This window comes from Chiloscyllium plagiosum, unplaced genomic scaffold (assembly GCF_037043375.1).
Source record: "Chiloscyllium plagiosum isolate Xiang-an unplaced genomic scaffold, Cpla_swu_hap1 HiC_scaffold_15, whole genome shotgun sequence".
In the NCBI taxonomy this organism is placed as follows: domain Eukaryota; kingdom Metazoa; phylum Chordata; class Chondrichthyes; order Orectolobiformes; family Hemiscylliidae; genus Chiloscyllium; species Chiloscyllium plagiosum.
In genome coordinates this window covers 29,861,962-29,879,435 of record NW_028270153.1, presented here as the reverse complement: position 1 = coordinate 29,879,435, position 17,474 = coordinate 29,861,962, and the positions used below count along the sequence as shown (strand labels likewise).

The 17,474-nt window shown below is 40.7% G+C and overlaps 1 protein-coding gene across 1 annotated transcript in view; it reads right to left on the bottom strand.

The window, feature by feature from the left end:
* The window catches only part of nol4lb (nucleolar protein 4-like b), a 521,420-nt gene that overhangs the window by 298,109 nt on the left and 205,837 nt on the right, over window positions 1-17,474 (bottom strand). The window contains exon 3 of the mRNA XM_087994840.1: window positions 12,663-12,818. Within this exon, the coding sequence (XP_087850966.1) occupies window positions 12,663-12,818 (156 nt within the window). The remainder of the gene's footprint in view (window positions 1-12,662; window positions 12,819-17,474) is intronic.

The window sequence follows — 17,474 nt, the reverse complement described above, 5'->3', positions numbered from 1 at the left end:
ACTTATTATTTCTCCTTAATCAATTTTAACGGTCCTCTTACTTCATGCCTAAAAATTAATTTAAATGTACTGAATTTAGTCGATCCATTCGGTGCATCTCTTATCACAAACAGTACAAATGGAACTCCCTTATCCCAATCATCTGGATAATCCTGACCACAAGACCTCAACATGGTCTTTAGTGTTCGATGCCATCTCTCTAGCACTCCCTGAGATTCTGAATGGTACGCAGTAGATTTGAATTGCTTTATTCCCAAGTTATCCATGAACTTGAATAGTTTGGATGTGGTTTGATTCTTGATCTGACTGGATCTCTGTTGGTAGTCTGTATCTAGTAAAAAATGTAAGTAATTCTTCTCCAAACCTTTTACCTGTGATGTTGCCTCTGAAATCCAGTCGACACATTCATTATTGTTAATAAATACTTATTCCCAGTTTTTGTTTGAGGTAGGGCACCTACACAATCAAGACTCTTGTGAAAAGTTTACCAAATGCTGGAATAGGTATAAAAGGTGAATGTTTTATTACTGCCTGTGGTTTTCCGATTAGCTGACATGTATGAAACGTCTGGCAAAATTTAACTACATCCTTGTGTAGTCCAGGCTAGTAAAAATGCCTTTGCATTTTAGCCTGTGTTTTCCTCACTTATAAATGACCTTCAAGTGGTAGCTCATGTGCCACTCGCATCACCTCTTTTCTACACCCTACTGGCAAAGCAAGTTGATGAACTTCTGCCTATTTCTCATCTACTTGAATGATGGTCTCCATTTCCTCATTAAGACATCATTTGTTAAGTAATAATACACAGGGATGCACTCACTCTCATTCTCTATATATGCCTTTTGATACAACTGCTTTAACTTCTCATCTTTTTGCTGTAACTCAATCAGCTCAGCAGTACTAAAGATACTTGCATGTTTACCTAGTTGCTCCTGCTCTGTCCCACTTATCTGATCAAAAAAATTCTCGGACAAAGCTATGTGAGCTTTCTTATCTGTGCTTTTTGATCTCTCCTGCTTCACCTTGTGCCTCTGTGATCTTGTGATCACACAATCTGGGAAAATTCCTGGATAAACATCTTTCATTTCTTCAGTTGCCTGCATCTCCATTGGTTTTTCAACTAGAGTAGGCAGCATGCCTACCGGTGAATCATTTACAAGGACAAATTGTATTCCTGGAGCTGAGAGTTTGTCTAGTACTCCTACCACAAATTCTCCACTCCTCTCTGGACTTTCTGGCCTCATTTTACATAATTGAGTACTTTTTGTCTCACCATGAATTCCTGTTACGAATACCTTTTCTGGCAATAGTCCTTCGAATACATATCTCCTCATCCTTCAGCACCACAGACTGACAGGATCCTGTGTCCTTAATATTGTAACCTCTTTACCTGCTATTCCTGGCCTATGTGAATAAACTTTATCCTTGCATGTATATTTTTTAAGGAGGTCTGGCACTTACTCCTTAATCAACCTCTGATCATCTTGTACACTCTGAGGCAGTTGTCTAACTTCCCTTGTGCTTTTTGTTACTACTCCAACAAAACTCCCAGGCTTGTCCAGATTTCCTATATCTGGCTTTCTCCTAGCCCACCAACACTGTGATTTTGTGTGGCCCACTTTATTATAATGAAAACACTGGAGCTTTTTAACTTCTTTGTCCCCCTCGAGGGTTTCATTTTTACTCTGTGGTAAGTTATCCTTATGATCTTCACTGAGATCTATCTTTCCCTTTCCACGTGAGGACGCCTCTTTGCCCAAATTTCTATCCCTCATGAACTGAAATTGATTCTGGAAGCCACACCAAGTTTTATGGACCAGCTCATAATCATCAGCCACTTCAGCTGCTAACCCTCCTGTTTTAACTCTGTGCTTTTTCACATGAGTTCATACTACTTCAGGCAGTGAATTTTTGAATTCCTCCAAAATAATTACCTCACTAAGGGCATCATAGGTTTGCTTGATTTTTAAAGCTCTAATCCATCGAACAAAATGACTCTGTTTGATCGTTTTGAACTCAATGTAGGTTTGGCCTGGGTTCCTCCTTAGATTCCTGAGACGTTGTCTATAGGGTTCTGGTACAAGCTCATATGCACTTAAAATGGCTTTTTTCACTTCCTCACACTCCCCAGCTACCTCCTCTGATAGTGATGTGAATACCTCACTAGCCCTACCTCCAAGTTTTGTTTGGATCAACAAAATCAACATTGTCACTGGCCACTGCATTTGTTTAGCCACCTTTTCAAATGAGATGAAAAAGGCCTCCACATCCTTCTCATCGAATTTAGGCAATGCTAGAACATACTTAAACAGTTTTTCACTAGGGTTCTGAATACCAGGGGCTTGCTCCTCCTCACTCTCCCTCACTAAAGTTACCTTCAGCCTTTATCTCCAGCCTTTTAAGTGTCAGTTTCTGAAGTTCAAACACACTCTTTTTCTCTCTCTTCTGCTGCTCTCTCTTTCTCTTCTGTTGCTTTTTCCCTCTCTTCTTCTGCTTTCTTTTTCCCATCTTCTGATTTTAAACATAACTCAAACTGTTTCATTTCTGTTGCCTTTTCCTTGCCTCTAACTTAAGCTGCTTTATTTCCAATTGAATTCTTTCAATCTCTATAAATTCTTATGGTTTCTCCAGCAAGTTTAAATACTGAGCTACTGCTGTAATGATCTCTCCTTTCCTCACAGAAGCAGGCAGCTCCAATTCCAGCGTGTCCACTAATTCCTGCAGCTTGGTCTTATTCACATTTTGCAAACCTTCCAAAGTCAACGCATCCACTTCCAGAAAATGTTTGGCGACTGAAAGAGCTATTACTGTCCCAAGCTTTGTCTACCCAACCAAACCAACACCCAAAATTCAGACACTAGCAACTATCACTCACTGTTTGAAATCCTGCAAAGTGCCCCCAATCTGTTATGGACTAGGCCAGACCATTGAAAACATTCTTAAGCAGGCGGCCCAGACCATAACTTTGCAATTTGTTTCGGTGAGTGTACAGTGAAAATTACCTGAAGTTAGCTACGTTGACTACCAGGTTTTAAAATAGACAAAAATGTATTCACAAATTTACACAATGAAACACAAAGAACCCCTACAGAACTCAGTCTATCCAAACTAGACTTAATTATGCAGTTCTGAATGCACACAACAGTCCTAATAAGCAAACCTCCTTAAAAAACAGTAAAAATGGAACAAATGCTTACAGGTTGACATTAGAAGGACAGAAGGAGAGAGTTTTTGCAGCCTGTTCACACAGTCCATAGCTGAACTCCTAACTAGTTCTGGACTGAACTGCTCAGCTAGAGAGCTGACCACTCTTCTTTCATTGTACAGGTCACTTCTAAAACATGACCACTTTGGTCTGAAGTCTCATGTGTTTACATATAAACAAAAAAGCCTTTCAATACCAATTAGTCTCTGTACGAAACTTAGTCACCTCTGAGCCGGGAGCTGGTTTATGACCCCTCTGAGAAAAACCAAGGACACACTATCCTTGAGAAAAGGAACAGCTTTTCGAAAAAAGGGACCAGCTTTGTGACACCCAGCATTCCCTACACCTACCAGTCTTTCCTTTCAGCCTAACAGGAATATACTGTCTTTGGATCTCGTTATCTCATTTCTGAAGGCTTCCCATTTTCCAGCCGTCTCTTTACCTGCGAATGTCTGCCCCCAATCAGCTTTTGAAAATTCTTGCCTAATACTGTCAAAATTATCCATCCTCCAATTTAGAACGTTACCTTTTAGATCTGGTCTCACCTTTTCCATCACTATTTTAAAACTAATAGAATTATGGTGGCTGGCCCACTGACACCTCAGTCACTTGCCCTGCCTTATTTCCCAAGCGTAGGTCAAGTTTTGTCTCTCAGTATTCTGTAAGTTTCAATCAGATCCTCCCTTACCCTTCTAAAATCTATCAAGTACAGACCCAGAGAGCTAAACTGCTCCCCATATGACGAGCCCTTCATCCCCAGGATCATTCTTGTAAACCTCCTCTGAAGCAAGTTCATACTTGCTTTGATATAGGGCCCAAAACTGCTCAGATTATTCCAAATACAGTCTGAGTAAAGCCTTATACAGACTTAGCACTACATTTCTGCTTTTGTATTCTAGCCTTCTTGAAATGAATGCTAACATTGCACTTACCTTTCCAACTACCAACTGAAAGTGCATGTGTTAACCTGAAGAGAATCTGAACTAGGACTTCTAATTCCCTTTGTGCTTCAGATTTCCAAAGCCTCTCCCAATTTAGAAAATAGTCTGTGCCTCTATTCTTTCTACCAAAATACAAAACCTCACGTTTTCCCCTTTTGTATTCCATTTGCCACTTCTTTCCCACTCTCCTAGCCTATCCAAGTTCTTCTGCAGCCTCCCTGCTACCTCAACATTACCTGCCCCTCCACCAATCTTTGTGTCATCTGCGAACTTAGCAACAATGCCTCAGTTCCTTTGTCAAGACAGCTAATATATAATGTAAATATTTCTGGTCCTAACCTGTAGAACTCCACTAGTCACTGGCTGCCATCCTGAAAAAGACCCCTTTAGCCATACTATCTGCCTTCTGCCAATCAGTCAACCCTCTGTCCATACCAGTACCATGCCTCAAACATCATGGGCTCTTAACTTATTCAGCAGCCTCTTATGCAGCACCTTGTCAAAGGTCTTCTGGAAATCCAAATAGATCACATCCACTGGCTCTCTTTTGTCTGATTTGTTTGTTACCTCCTTCAGGCATGACTATCCCTTCTCGAAGCCGTGCTGACTTACCCTATTTTATCATGTACTATTGGTCAATGCATTGAGTATAGGAGTTGGAATGTCATGTTGCAACTGTACAAGACATTGGTTAGGCCACCTTTGGAATACTGCATTCAATTCTGGTCTCCCTGCTTTAGCAAAGATCTTGTTAAACATGAAAGGATGCAGAAAAGATTTACAAGAATGTTGCCAGTGTTGGAGGGTATGGGCTACAGGGAGAGACTGAATAGACTGGGACTATTTTCCCTGGAGTATTGGAGGCTGTGGGGTGACCTAGCAGCATGCTACTGTGCAGGGGAACCTGAATTTCCTTGTGCATGAGTCACAAAATGTTGGTTTGCATGTGCAGCATGTAATTAAGGTGGCAAATTGAATATCGTCCTCATTGCTAGTGGAATGGAGCTTAAAAATAGAGAGGTTGTGCACCAACTATTTAGGCTTCTGGTAAGGGCACATTTGAAGTACAGTTTTGATCTCCTTACTTGAGAAAGGATATATTTGCAGGGGTGCAGAGGAGGTCCACTGGGTTGATTCCGTAATTGAGAGACAATAGACAATAGATAGACAATAGACAATAGGTGCAGGAGTAGGCCATTCTGCCCTCCGAGCCTGCACCACCATTCAATATGATCATGGCTGATCATCCTTAATCAGTATCCTGTTCCTGCCTTATCTCCATAACCCTTGATTCCACTATCCTTGAGCGCTCTGTCCAATTCTTTCTTAAATGAATCCAGAGCCTGGGCCTCCACTGCCCTCTGGGGCAGAGCATTCCACACAGCCACCACTCTCTGGGTGAAGAAGTTTCTCCTCATCTCTGTCCTAAATGGTCTACTCCGTATTTTTAAGCTGTGTCCTCTGGTTCGGCACTCACCCATCATCTGAAACATGTTTCCTGCCTCCAGAGTGTCCAATCCTTTAATAATCTTATATGTCTCAATCATATCCCCTCTCAGTCTTCTAAACTCAAGGGTATACAAGCTGAAAATGTGTTTCTGGAAAAGCGCAGCAGGTCAGGCAGCATCCAAGGAGCAGGAGAATCGACGTTTCGGGCATGAGCCCTTCTTCAGAAATGAGGAAAGTGTGCCAAGCAGGCTAAGATAAAAGGTCGGGAGGAGGGACTTGGGGGAGGGGCCCAAACGTTGATTCTCCTGCTCCTTGGATGCTGCCTAACCTGCTGCGCTTTTCCAGCAACACATTTTCATCTCTGATCTCCAGCATCTGCAGTCCTCACTTTCTCCTCAAGGGTATACAAGCCCAGTCGCTCCAGTCTTTCAGCATAAGGTAGTCCCGCCATTCCAGGAATTGACCTCGTGAACCTACGCTGCACTCCCTCAATAGCCAGAATGTCTTTCCTCAAATTTGGAGACCAGAACTGCACACAGTACTCCAGGCGTGGTCTCACCAGGGCCCTGTACAGCTGCAGAAGAACCTCTTTGCTTCTATACTCAATCCCTCTTGTTATGAAGGCCAGCATGCTATTAGCCTTCTTCACTACCTGCTATACCTGCATGCTTACCTTCATTGACTGGTGTACAAGAACATCCATATCTCTTTGTACTGCCCCTTTACCTAAATTAATTCCATTTAGGTAGTAATCTGCATTCCTGTTCTTGCCACCAAAGTGGATAACCATACATTTATCCACATTAAACTGCATCTGCCATGCATCTGACCACTCACCTAACCTGTCCAGGTCACCCTGTAATCTCCTAACATCCTCCTCACATTTCACCCTGCCACCCAGCTTAGTAACATTAGCAAATTTGCTGATGATATTACTAATATTAGTAATATACCATCTTCTATATCATTAACATATATTGTAAAAAGCTGCGGTCCCAGCACTGATCCCTGCGGTACCCCACTGGTCACTGCCTGCCATACCGAAATTGAGCCGTTTATCACTACTCTTTGTTTCCTATCAGCCAACCAACTTTCAATCCAAGTTAGTACTTTGCCCCCAATGCCATGCATCCTAATTTTGCTCACTAACCTCCTATGTGGGACTTTATCAAAAGCTTTCTGAAAGTCCAGGTTCACTACATCTACTGGATCTCCCTCGTCCATCTTCAGAGTTACATCCTCAAAACATTCCAGAAGATTAGTCAAGCATGATTTCCCCTTCATAAATCCATGCTGACTCTGACCTATCCTGTTACTACTATCCAGATGTGTCATAATTTCATCCTTTATAATAGACTCCAGCATCTTTTCCACCACTGAGGTCAGACCCACTGGTCTATAATTTCCTGCTTTCTCTCTCCCACCTTTCTTAAAAAGTGGTACAACATTAGCCACCCTCCAATCTGCAGGAACTGATCCCAAATCTATCGAACTCTGGAAAATAATGACCAACGCATCCACGATTTCTTGAGCCACCTCCTTCAGTACCCTGGGATATAGACCATCAGGCCCCGGGGACTTATCAACCTTCAGACATAACATTCTCTCCAACACCAATTCCTGACAAATATAAATTCCCTTAAGTTCAGGTTCTTCAGCCACTGTTACCTCAGGGAGATTGCTTGTGTCTTCCCCAGTGAACACAGATCTGAAGTACCAATTCAATTCTTCTGCCATTTCTTTGTTCCCCCTAATATATTCCCCTGTTTCTGTCTTCAAGGGCCCAATTTTAGTCTTAACCATTTTTTTGCCTTTCACATATCTAAAAAAAGCTTTTACTATCCTCCTTTATATTTTTGGCCAGTTTACCTTCGTACCTCATTTTTTTCTCTGCGTATTTCCTTCTTCATAATCCTCTGTTGTTCTTTAAAAGCTTCCCAGTCCTCCGTTTTCCCACTTATCTTTGCCATGTTGTACTTTTTCTCTTTTAACTTTATATGTTTCTTAACTTCCCTCATCAGCCTCGGCCACCCATACCTCCTCCTAGGATCTTTCTTCCTTTTTGGAATGAACTGATCCTGCATCTTCTGCATTATACACAGAAATATCCACCATTGTTCCTCCACTGTCATCCCTGCTAAGGTATTGCACCATTGAACTTTGGCCAGCTCCTCCCTCATAGCTCCATAGTTCCCTTTATTCAACAGAAATATTGTCACTTCCGATTGTACCCTCTCCCTCTCAAATTGCAGATTGAAGCTTATTGTATTATGGTCACTACTTCCCAATTGATTTATCGGGAGAGATTGAGGAGACTGGGACTATGCTTATTGAAATTTAGAAGAATGAGGGGTGATCTTATAGAAACACATAATTATGAAGGGAATAGGTAAGATCGAAGCAGGAAGGTTGTTTCCACTGGCGGGTGAAACTAGGGTTCAGGAGTGTAGTCTCAACATAAGGGGGAGCAGATTCAGGATTGAGTTGATAGGAACTTCTTCACCAAAAGGGTTATGAATTTGTGGAATTCCCTGCCCAGAGAAGCAGTTGAGGCTACCTTGTTGAATTTTTTAAGCAAAGGTAGATAGATTTTTGAATAGTAAAGAAATTAAAGGTTATTGTGAGCAAGTAGGTAAATGTAGCAGAGTCCACAAAAAGATCAGCCATGATCTTATGGAATGGTGGAGCAGATTTGATGGGACAGGTGGTCTACTCATGCTCCCATTTCTTATGTTCTTAAGAAGGTTTATAAAATCATGAGTGGCATGGATAGGTAAATAGCTAAGGCCTTTCTCCCAAGGGAGGGCAGTCCAAAACTAGAAGGTTTAGATTGAAGTGGGGGGGGCAGAGATTTAAATGTGACCTCAGGGGCAACTTATTCATGCAGAGAGTGGTATTAAGTATGGAATGAGCTGCCAGAGAGGAAGTGGTGGAGGCTGGTACAATTATAACGTTTAAAAGGCATCCATATGGCTTTTGAATAGGAAGGGGTTCGAGGAATATGGGACAAATGCTGGGAAATGAGACTAAATTAATTTTGGATATCTGGTCAGCATGAACAAATTGGACCAAAGGGTCTGTTTCCGTGCTGGACAACTCTGTGGTCCAGGTGTTTTATCCATCTTCAAACCTTAGTGATGGCCACTACTCATCTCTACCCCTTCAAGATGAAGTACTGGTATGTTACTGGTGTCTTCCATTATGAAAAATTATGCAAATTTTCCTGATTACTGTTTAGATAGCTAACAAAAGCTCTTGCAATCTTCTTTTATATTACTAAGTAGCTCACTCTCATATTTCATATTCCCCACTATTCCTTTTTTAGTTATGCTCTGCTGGTTTTTAAAGACTCCCCAATCCTCTGGCTACCTACTGATCTACTTGCTCTTGTATCCTGCACCTCAGCTAATAGGTCTTCTTAAGTACCTTGCCTAACTGCTTTGCTACCTTCAGAGATCAGTGGGTATGCACACCAAGATAATTCACCGTGTGGTCCCTGCCTTGTGCAATGTCTCACACTTTTGTGGATTGAATACCATTTATCATTGTTCTGCCCAACTGACCAATCTATCAATATCCTCCTGCACTTTATGCCTATCTTCCTCACTATCGACCATCCCACCAATTTTCATTTCACCCTCATACCCTCTACAATTAAGTCCAAGTAACTAATGGACACTACAAACAGAAGGGACACAGCACAAAGGCCTGCAGAATTCCACTGAAAACAGACTTCTTGTCACAGAAATCTCTCTCCATCATCATCCACTACTCTTGCCTCTTAGCCAGTTTTGGCCAACATGCCAGTTCACTTTGGATACCATAGGCACTTATCTTATTAACAGGTTTGCCATGATAGACCTGATCACGTTGAACACATCAAATGCATTACCCACATCAACAGCCCTTGTTATCTCCTCAAATAATTTAATCAAATTTATAAAGTTTGACTTTGCCTTAACAAATGCATGATTACTATCCATACTTCTCCAAGTGCAGATATATTCTGTTACTCAGTTCTTTTTTCAAGTAACTTCCCCAGCACTAAATTTATACTTACTGTCCTATAATTTCTTGGGTTGTCCCTCCCTTCAATTTTTAATAATGGGACATCATTAGAAGTCCTCCAGTTCTTTGGCACCTCACCTGTGGTCATAGAGGATTTGAAAATTACTGCCAGGACCCCTGATATTTCTTCCCTTACCTCTCTCAACAGCTTGAGCTATATCTCATCCAGGTCTTCCCTTAGTGTTTTGCACATTGTCCTCTCAATGCAAAACACCACGCTCATATTACTGCTGTCTTACCATGCCATTTAGTGCAAACACAAAACCAAAAAGCTTGTCATAATTGTCAGCAGGCCTCCATCAGAGAAATACCCTGTGTTCACAGGTTCCCAGACAGTAAGTTAAAAGCATCCTCTAATAGTAGTCCAGGCCTTATTAGAGTGTCAGAATCAGGATCAGCTTCCCCAGGAGCCGAGTGATGGGCAGCACACCACCCATCTTGACTGTCTTTCTCCCCTAATGTGGGCTGTTTTCCTCATGGAATGACAGTGCGGCAGTATTACTGGAGATGCAACAGGGTGCCACACTGGTGGTGCATGTGATGAGGTGTCCTGAATGAGTGAAGGGGTAGCACAGAGGACATACTGAGTGAGTAGTGTTATAGATTGGGGTGAGAGAGCAATTGGAAAGATGTTAAAGGGAATAGTGAGAGTGGTAGATCATGAATCTTGGGAATGCAGTGGGAGAGATAGTAAGTATGACAAAGCAGAGACAAGATGGTTGAACATATACTAGTGGAGTGGGGGTTATTTACCTTCTTCCTACAATGCTGGGATTCCTAAAACAGATGAGACTATTTTACCACACGTGACAGACTTGAACCAGGCTGGAAGGATCATGGCATGTTGTTGTTGGAGGGAGAAGGAAGTCCTGTGATAGCAGCATCCTGTCCAGCACAATCTCCAAGACACAGCCTGTAAAGTGGGATGCCAGTTTCTCCTTCAGCCATGTCCAGGGCAAATGTCAGTAACTGTGCAAGGTGGCCCCGGACAAACAGTACTTTACTAGGTGCACAGTGGACTTTTAAACATGGCATGGGTGCCAGGGATGCCAGTTAATGCCAGAATATCCAAGTGGCGAGTTATTTCTAGGAACGGCACATGGTAAGTTGAGGCTGAAGTCAAATAAGAAAGAAACCATAGATGCGTTGTAGGTAATTTGTGAGGCGAGTTTAGTTAGATGCTTTGCGGCATCAAACCCTTCAAAAAACTTGACACAACTTGAACTTAGCCAGAAAAAGTAAGATTCAGCCATAAAATGTGTTGATGATGCGCTGAAACTGTATTTCCAGCACTGAGTGCACACCACGCAACTAATTGCACGTGGGCCCTACCTCATTTTAATGATTTCCAGAGATTAGGTATACTGTATAGTGCAGTCCTGTTAGATTGTGAATGAGTAAGAGCGAGAAGGGGTTGCAGCCACATTCAGCATAGACTATGGCTGGCCTCATGAAAGTAGCTGAACAATTGGGAAAAGAGCAACTATAATTTTAAAAAGCAGAGTGGCTAACACTGGTTTTACTTCTCATCTAGAACTTTACAAACTTCAAAACAAAAGGCAAATCCGTCAAAAAATACATTTTTAAAAAATTTATTGCTATGTCAACATCTACACCTCTCCCATACTCTCCACCTTCCAGTAAACATCTAACCTTACCTCCAAGCCCAGAGCCTTCTGCCAGACAGTCTTATGATTGTCGGTTATACATTTCTCATTTACTACACTATTTCTCAGTAAAAAAATCCATTGAATTTTATCTTCTATTATCTACCAAACCTAAAATGTTGGGTTGTCAGAACCTATTCAATCAACTTCTGTTATAAAATACATTCACCTTCTGTGAATTCAGTATTGGCTAGGTTTCCAGGAATAAAACATCCACGAATGGCAGGACTATAACTAATGTGATTTCTGTGATTTTGGAGAAGATTTGTAACTCAGGTTGTGGATCAGGTTGTAAATTTGCTTGCTGAGCTGGTAGATTTGTTCTCAGATGTTTCCTCACCATGCTAGGTAACATCATCAGTGAGCGTCTGGTGAAGCGTTAGTGTTCTGTCCCGCTTGCTATTTATGTGTCTTGGTTTATTGTGGTACATGATATCATTTTCGGTTCTGTTTCTGAGAGGTCGGTAAATGGGATCCAAATCTATATTCACCTAAGGTTCACTAATGATGTTACTTAGCATGGTGACAAAACATCGGAGGACAAATCTACCAGCTCAGCCAGCAATTTTACAATGTAATGTAATTTCTGTTCATAAAATGCTAAACTCCGAATCAATGATAGGATAGACTCTGAATATGGTGTGAAGAAATTCAATTATTTTAGTTTGTATTATAACAAGAAGCGCTTTCGTACTTGTTGCTCAGATTGGTGTATTTTAAAGGAACAGCAACAGTGCATATATCAAGACATACGTGGCAATGTAACTTCTCTCCCGCCTTCTAAGTGGGAAAGGAGGAGCAAATTACTACAGATGCTGGAATCTGTATTGATAAAAAAATTGCTGGGTCAGGCAGCATCCCTGGAGCTAACTCTAGATGACTCTTCATCAGAGCTGACGTGACGTCCTGCCTCAAGTCAGTACATCTGACTAGGCGCACAGTTTGAATAAAGCTAATATGAAAATGTTTAAATTGGTTTTGTAGTTAATTATGACAATAAGGTTTCAATATTAATGTTACCAAATGCGACATAAATTATTTAGTTCTGAGGAAAAGTCACAAAACGTTAACTCTGATTTCTCTTCACCAACACTACCAGATCTTTTCCAACAACTTCTTTGTTTCTAATTTACAGTATCCACCGTTCTTTCGGTTTTTATTTAGAAATCATATAGTGTTCGGGAATGTTTCAAAGCCATTAAGCGCTTGATTCCTTTCAGGTATACTGCAATAATGTAGCAAACAAAATATAAAATGAGTAAAATAAACCAGAACTGCATCTGCGGGACTACGGGAACATTGAATACAATCATTCTTGAAGGGTTTGCTCACCGCTTTGTAAGTCCGCTTCTGTCCGGCGTGTTTTGCCGTCTTCGCAGTCTCCGTTCCTGTTTCCACGTGCATAGAATAAATGATGTCGAAAAAATCCTCCACCACAGCCACACGTTTCAGAGAGATGCTTTCTTTAGCTGTGACTCCATCTCCAGTCTGTGAAAGTACATTACAACATTCACCAGCAGTAATCATTTCAGAAATATCTTACACTGCACCACTATAACTGGGTGTGTGTATTCAACTAGTTAGTAACAGTTATCACAAACCAAGCAGACACTCGTTATACCGTTCAGATTGTGGTAACAACAGAAAATGCCAGAGAAACTCGAGGGTCTGGCAGCCACTGTAGTGGAAAAAGAGCTGACTTTTCTACTCGTGACTCAACTCTTCTCACAACAACTACTTGTACTTTCTGCTTTGTTTCGCATTTCCAGCATCTACAGTTTTAGTTTTTAAAAAAATATCAAATGCAGATTGCAGCATACGGAGATACAAGGACTACATTGGAATCTAATTTGGGCCTTCAGTAAATTTCCATCGAAAGTAAAAAAAAGACTTCTAAGTTAATAGAATTAAGGAGAATCCAAAAGGTTTTTACAAATACATTAAGGACAAAAAGGTAACTAGGGAGAGAATAGGGCCCCTCAAAGATCAGCAAGGCGGCCTTTGTGTGGAGCCACAGAAAATGGGAGAGATACTAAATGAATATTTTGCATCAGTATTTACTGTGGAAAAGGATATGGAAGATATAGACTGGAGGGAAATAGATGGTGACATTTTGCAAAATGTCCAGATTACAGAGGAGGAAGTGCTGGATGTCTTGAAATGGTTAAAGGTGGACAAATCCCCAGGACCTGATCAGGTGTACCCGAGAACTCTGTGGGAAGCTAGAGAAGTGATTGCTGGGCCTCTTGCTCAGATATTTGTATCATCGATAGTCACAGGTGAGGTGCCGGAAGACTGGGGGTTGGCAAATGTGTTGCCACTGTTTCAGAAGGGCAGTAAAGACAAGCCAGGGAACTATAGACTGGTGAGCCTGATGTCAGTGATGGGCAAGTTGTCGGAGGGAATCCTGAGGGACAGGATGTACATATATTTGGAAAGGCAAGGACTGATTAGGGATAGTCAACATGGCTTTGTGCGTAGGAAATCATGTCTCACAAACTTGATTGAGGTTTTTAAAGTAACAAAGAAGATTGATGAGGGCAGAGTAGTAGATATGATCTATATGGACATCAGTCAGGCGTTCGACAAGGTTCCCCATGGGAGAATGATTGGCAAGGTTAGATCTCACGGAAAAAGGAGAACTAGCCATTTGGATACAGAACTGGCTCAAAGGTAGAAGACAGAGGGTGGTGATGGAAGGTTGTTTTTCAGACTGGAGGCCTGTGATCAGTGGAGTGCCACAAGGATCGGTGCTGGGTCCTCTATTTTTCATTAATTATATAAATGATTTGGATGTGAGCATAAGAGGTATAGTTAGTAAATATGCAGATGACACCAAATTTGGAGGTGTAGTGGACAGCGAAGAGGGTTACCTTTGATTACAACGGGATCTTGATCAGATGGGCTAATGGACTGAGAAGTGGCAGATGGAGTTTAATTCAGATAAATGCGAGGTGCTGCATTTTGGGAAAGCAAAGCTTAGCAGGACTTATACTCTTAATGGTAAGGTCTTAGGGAGTGTTGCTGAACAAAGAGACCTTAGAGTGCAGGTTCATAGCTCCTTGAAAGTGGAGTCGCAGGTAGATAGGATAGTGAAGAAGGCGTTTGGTATGCTTTTCTTTATTGGTCAGAGTATGGAGTACAGGAGTTGGGAGGTCATGTTGCAGCTGTACAGGACATTGGTTAGGCCACTGTTGGAATATTGCGTGCAATTCTGGTCTCTTTCCTATCGGAAAGGGTTCAGAAAAGGTTTACAAGGATGTTGCCAGGGTTGGAGGATTTGAGCTTTTGGGAGAGGCTGAACAGGCTGGGGCTGTTTTCCCTGGAGCGCGGAGGCTGAGTGGTGACCTTCTAAAGGTTTACAAAATTATGAGGGGCATGGATAGGATAAATAGACAAAGTGTTTTCCCTGGGGTCGGGGAGTCCAGAACTAGACGGCATAGGTTTATGGTGGGAGGGTAAAGATATAAAAGAGACCTAAGGGGCAACTTTTTCACGCAGAGGGTGGTACATGTATGGAATGAGCTGCCAGAGGATGTGTTGGAGGCTGGTACAATTGCAACATTTAAGAGGTATTTGGATGGGTATATGAATAGGAAGGATTTGGAGGGACATAGGCCAGGTGCTGGCAGGTGCGACTAGATTGGGTTGGGATATCTGGTCCGCATGGACAGTTTGGGCCGAAGGGTCTGTTTCCATGCTGTACGTCTCTATGACTCTACGACTCTACCTTGAGTACTGTTTATTTCATTGTGCAGCCATTTGGCACAGGGGATGTCTTCTAATTTGCTGTAACCATTTCCATTGGCTGAAATTTCAGGCGAGAATAGTAAAGATTTAACTTCAAATCTACTAGAACCTCGAATACATTAATTTACGTTTAATTTTTAAACCATCACATTTTGTTTTCCGGTGCTACCTAAGCCACACATTAGTTGGCTAATGCTTAACATAAATATACTATGTTGCCAACAACATAGAAGTTAATCACATCTTCAGCATGTGATTTACTCATTTTGTGTCTGAAATAATTGTAACTAACGTTGAGTTTCGTGAAGAGTATTTCAAGTGTTTCATGTGATATGTATTCGATACGAGTTAAATATGATGGATCAATGGGAACAGAAAATGTATTTTTTCATTATTTTAAATCATTTAAAAACATTTACGTTAATATGGACTGAAGGTAGATATATATTTTAGTGTGCTATTAATTCAAATTTAGCCTGAGTTTATGTAAATGACAATTTTCATATGTAAAATGTATCGGGCTAAGAAATTGCAGGATTGAGAATTTAATGGCTCATCAATCACATCAGTCACTATTTTTCGCTTAAATAATTTCTAATTTATACCCCTCCCCAGCAGCTTCGTGCTTAATTGTCGACCTTCAATTAATTACAGCCTTATACAGCCTTAAACAGCCTAACCCGAACAATGTGTATGATACCATAAGTAGACATACATTTAAATAGCACCGTTCATGACCTAAATAGTTTTACAGTCAATCGAGTATGTTTGAAATCTAGTCACCACTTTTATTTTTCAATATATATTCAAATTGAGGAGTGAGGGAACCTTGGGGCCGCTGAATATGAGCAGTCACAAAACTGACAGCAGTGTCCCTTTGTAAGTACTGGTTTGCATCAATTGGCAACATCCTCTCTATCTAACTCAATGTTGTGGTTTCAAGCCCTACTCCAGGATTGGCATTTCATCTGTACTGACACCCATGCTCAGTACCTACAGAATCATGCATTTTCAGTGGTGTTCTATTTTAGATGAGATCAAATCATGGCCTGCTTTTACCAATTCAGATCCCAAGGCATAATTCAACAGAAAAGCAAGAACTATTCCTAGTGTTCTGATCAACAGCTGTGGATCAAACATTCATCTTATTGTTATTGATAGGGCAGTGGGACACATTTACCTACATATGATCAGTGCTATTATTTTCTTATGACTGTTAAAATTTTAATTACATCTTAAAATGCTTATTTTCTTAGAAGCAGAATTTATTGATTCTGAGAAGTATTAGCACTTCAAGACAGACTATTAAAGTTACAAGCACAGAACTGCAAACTATAGTTTATAAAGTTATGTTATAGAACTCTGGTTTAGCTTCAACTGGAGTGCATCTAGACTTGAGTGTACACTTGAGGATAAACAAAAAGGCATTGAAGAGGTGGCAAAAAAGATACATAAGAATAGTTTCACGAATGATGAACTTTGGTTATATAGATAGATTGGAGAAGCTGAAATGGTTTCCCTTGAAGAGAAGATTGAGAGGATATTTGATAGAGGTATTCAAAATCATGAGGGGCTCAACACATTAGATAGGGAAAAACTGTTCCCATTGGTGAAAAGATCAAGAGAAAGAGAGTGCAGGTGTCAGGTCATTACTAACTAAATCACCAGTGACATGAGAAAAACAGAAATTCACACAGAAGAAAGTGGTTAGGACCTGGAATGCACCACTTGAAAGTGTAATGATCACAGGTTCAATTCAGGCATTGGAGGAAATTTGATTATTATCTGAAAAGGAACAATGTGCAGGACCATGGGAAGATGGCATTGAGTGACAACTGTTCCTTCAGGGAGCCAGCACAGACACTACAGACCAAAGTGCCTTCCTCTGTGCTGCAATCATTCTGTACCAAAATTAATAAATAGGGAATTGGAAAATCTTGTTCTTTAAGCGATAATAAAAAATATAGATATACATTCAGTGGTTTTGGCAATATTGTCAATATTCTGAGATAGAACAATTAAATCTATCAATGTTTCTAATAGTTAAAGATTCACAATTTAAGCAAGAATTCAAGCTGCAATTTGCACAAGTAACAGATTATAAACGATCTTCTAAACAAATTTTACTTTCTGCAACAGAACACTAACTTTGCCAAAATATTTATTTGGATCATCTGACAACTGACTTTTAAATTTTGATTTTGTTGGGGACTATAGAATTCATACGCAAAAACATGTAATTTTGAAAGCGTCTAAAAATATCAAATCAAACAACATTCAAGTGTAAACAAAGAAATGCTTGAAATAACCATATTTTAAAATAACAACAGATTTGCTGATATTTGTTGTGTAAATATTTCATCTAACTGCTTTAAAGGAAATAAAGAACTTTGG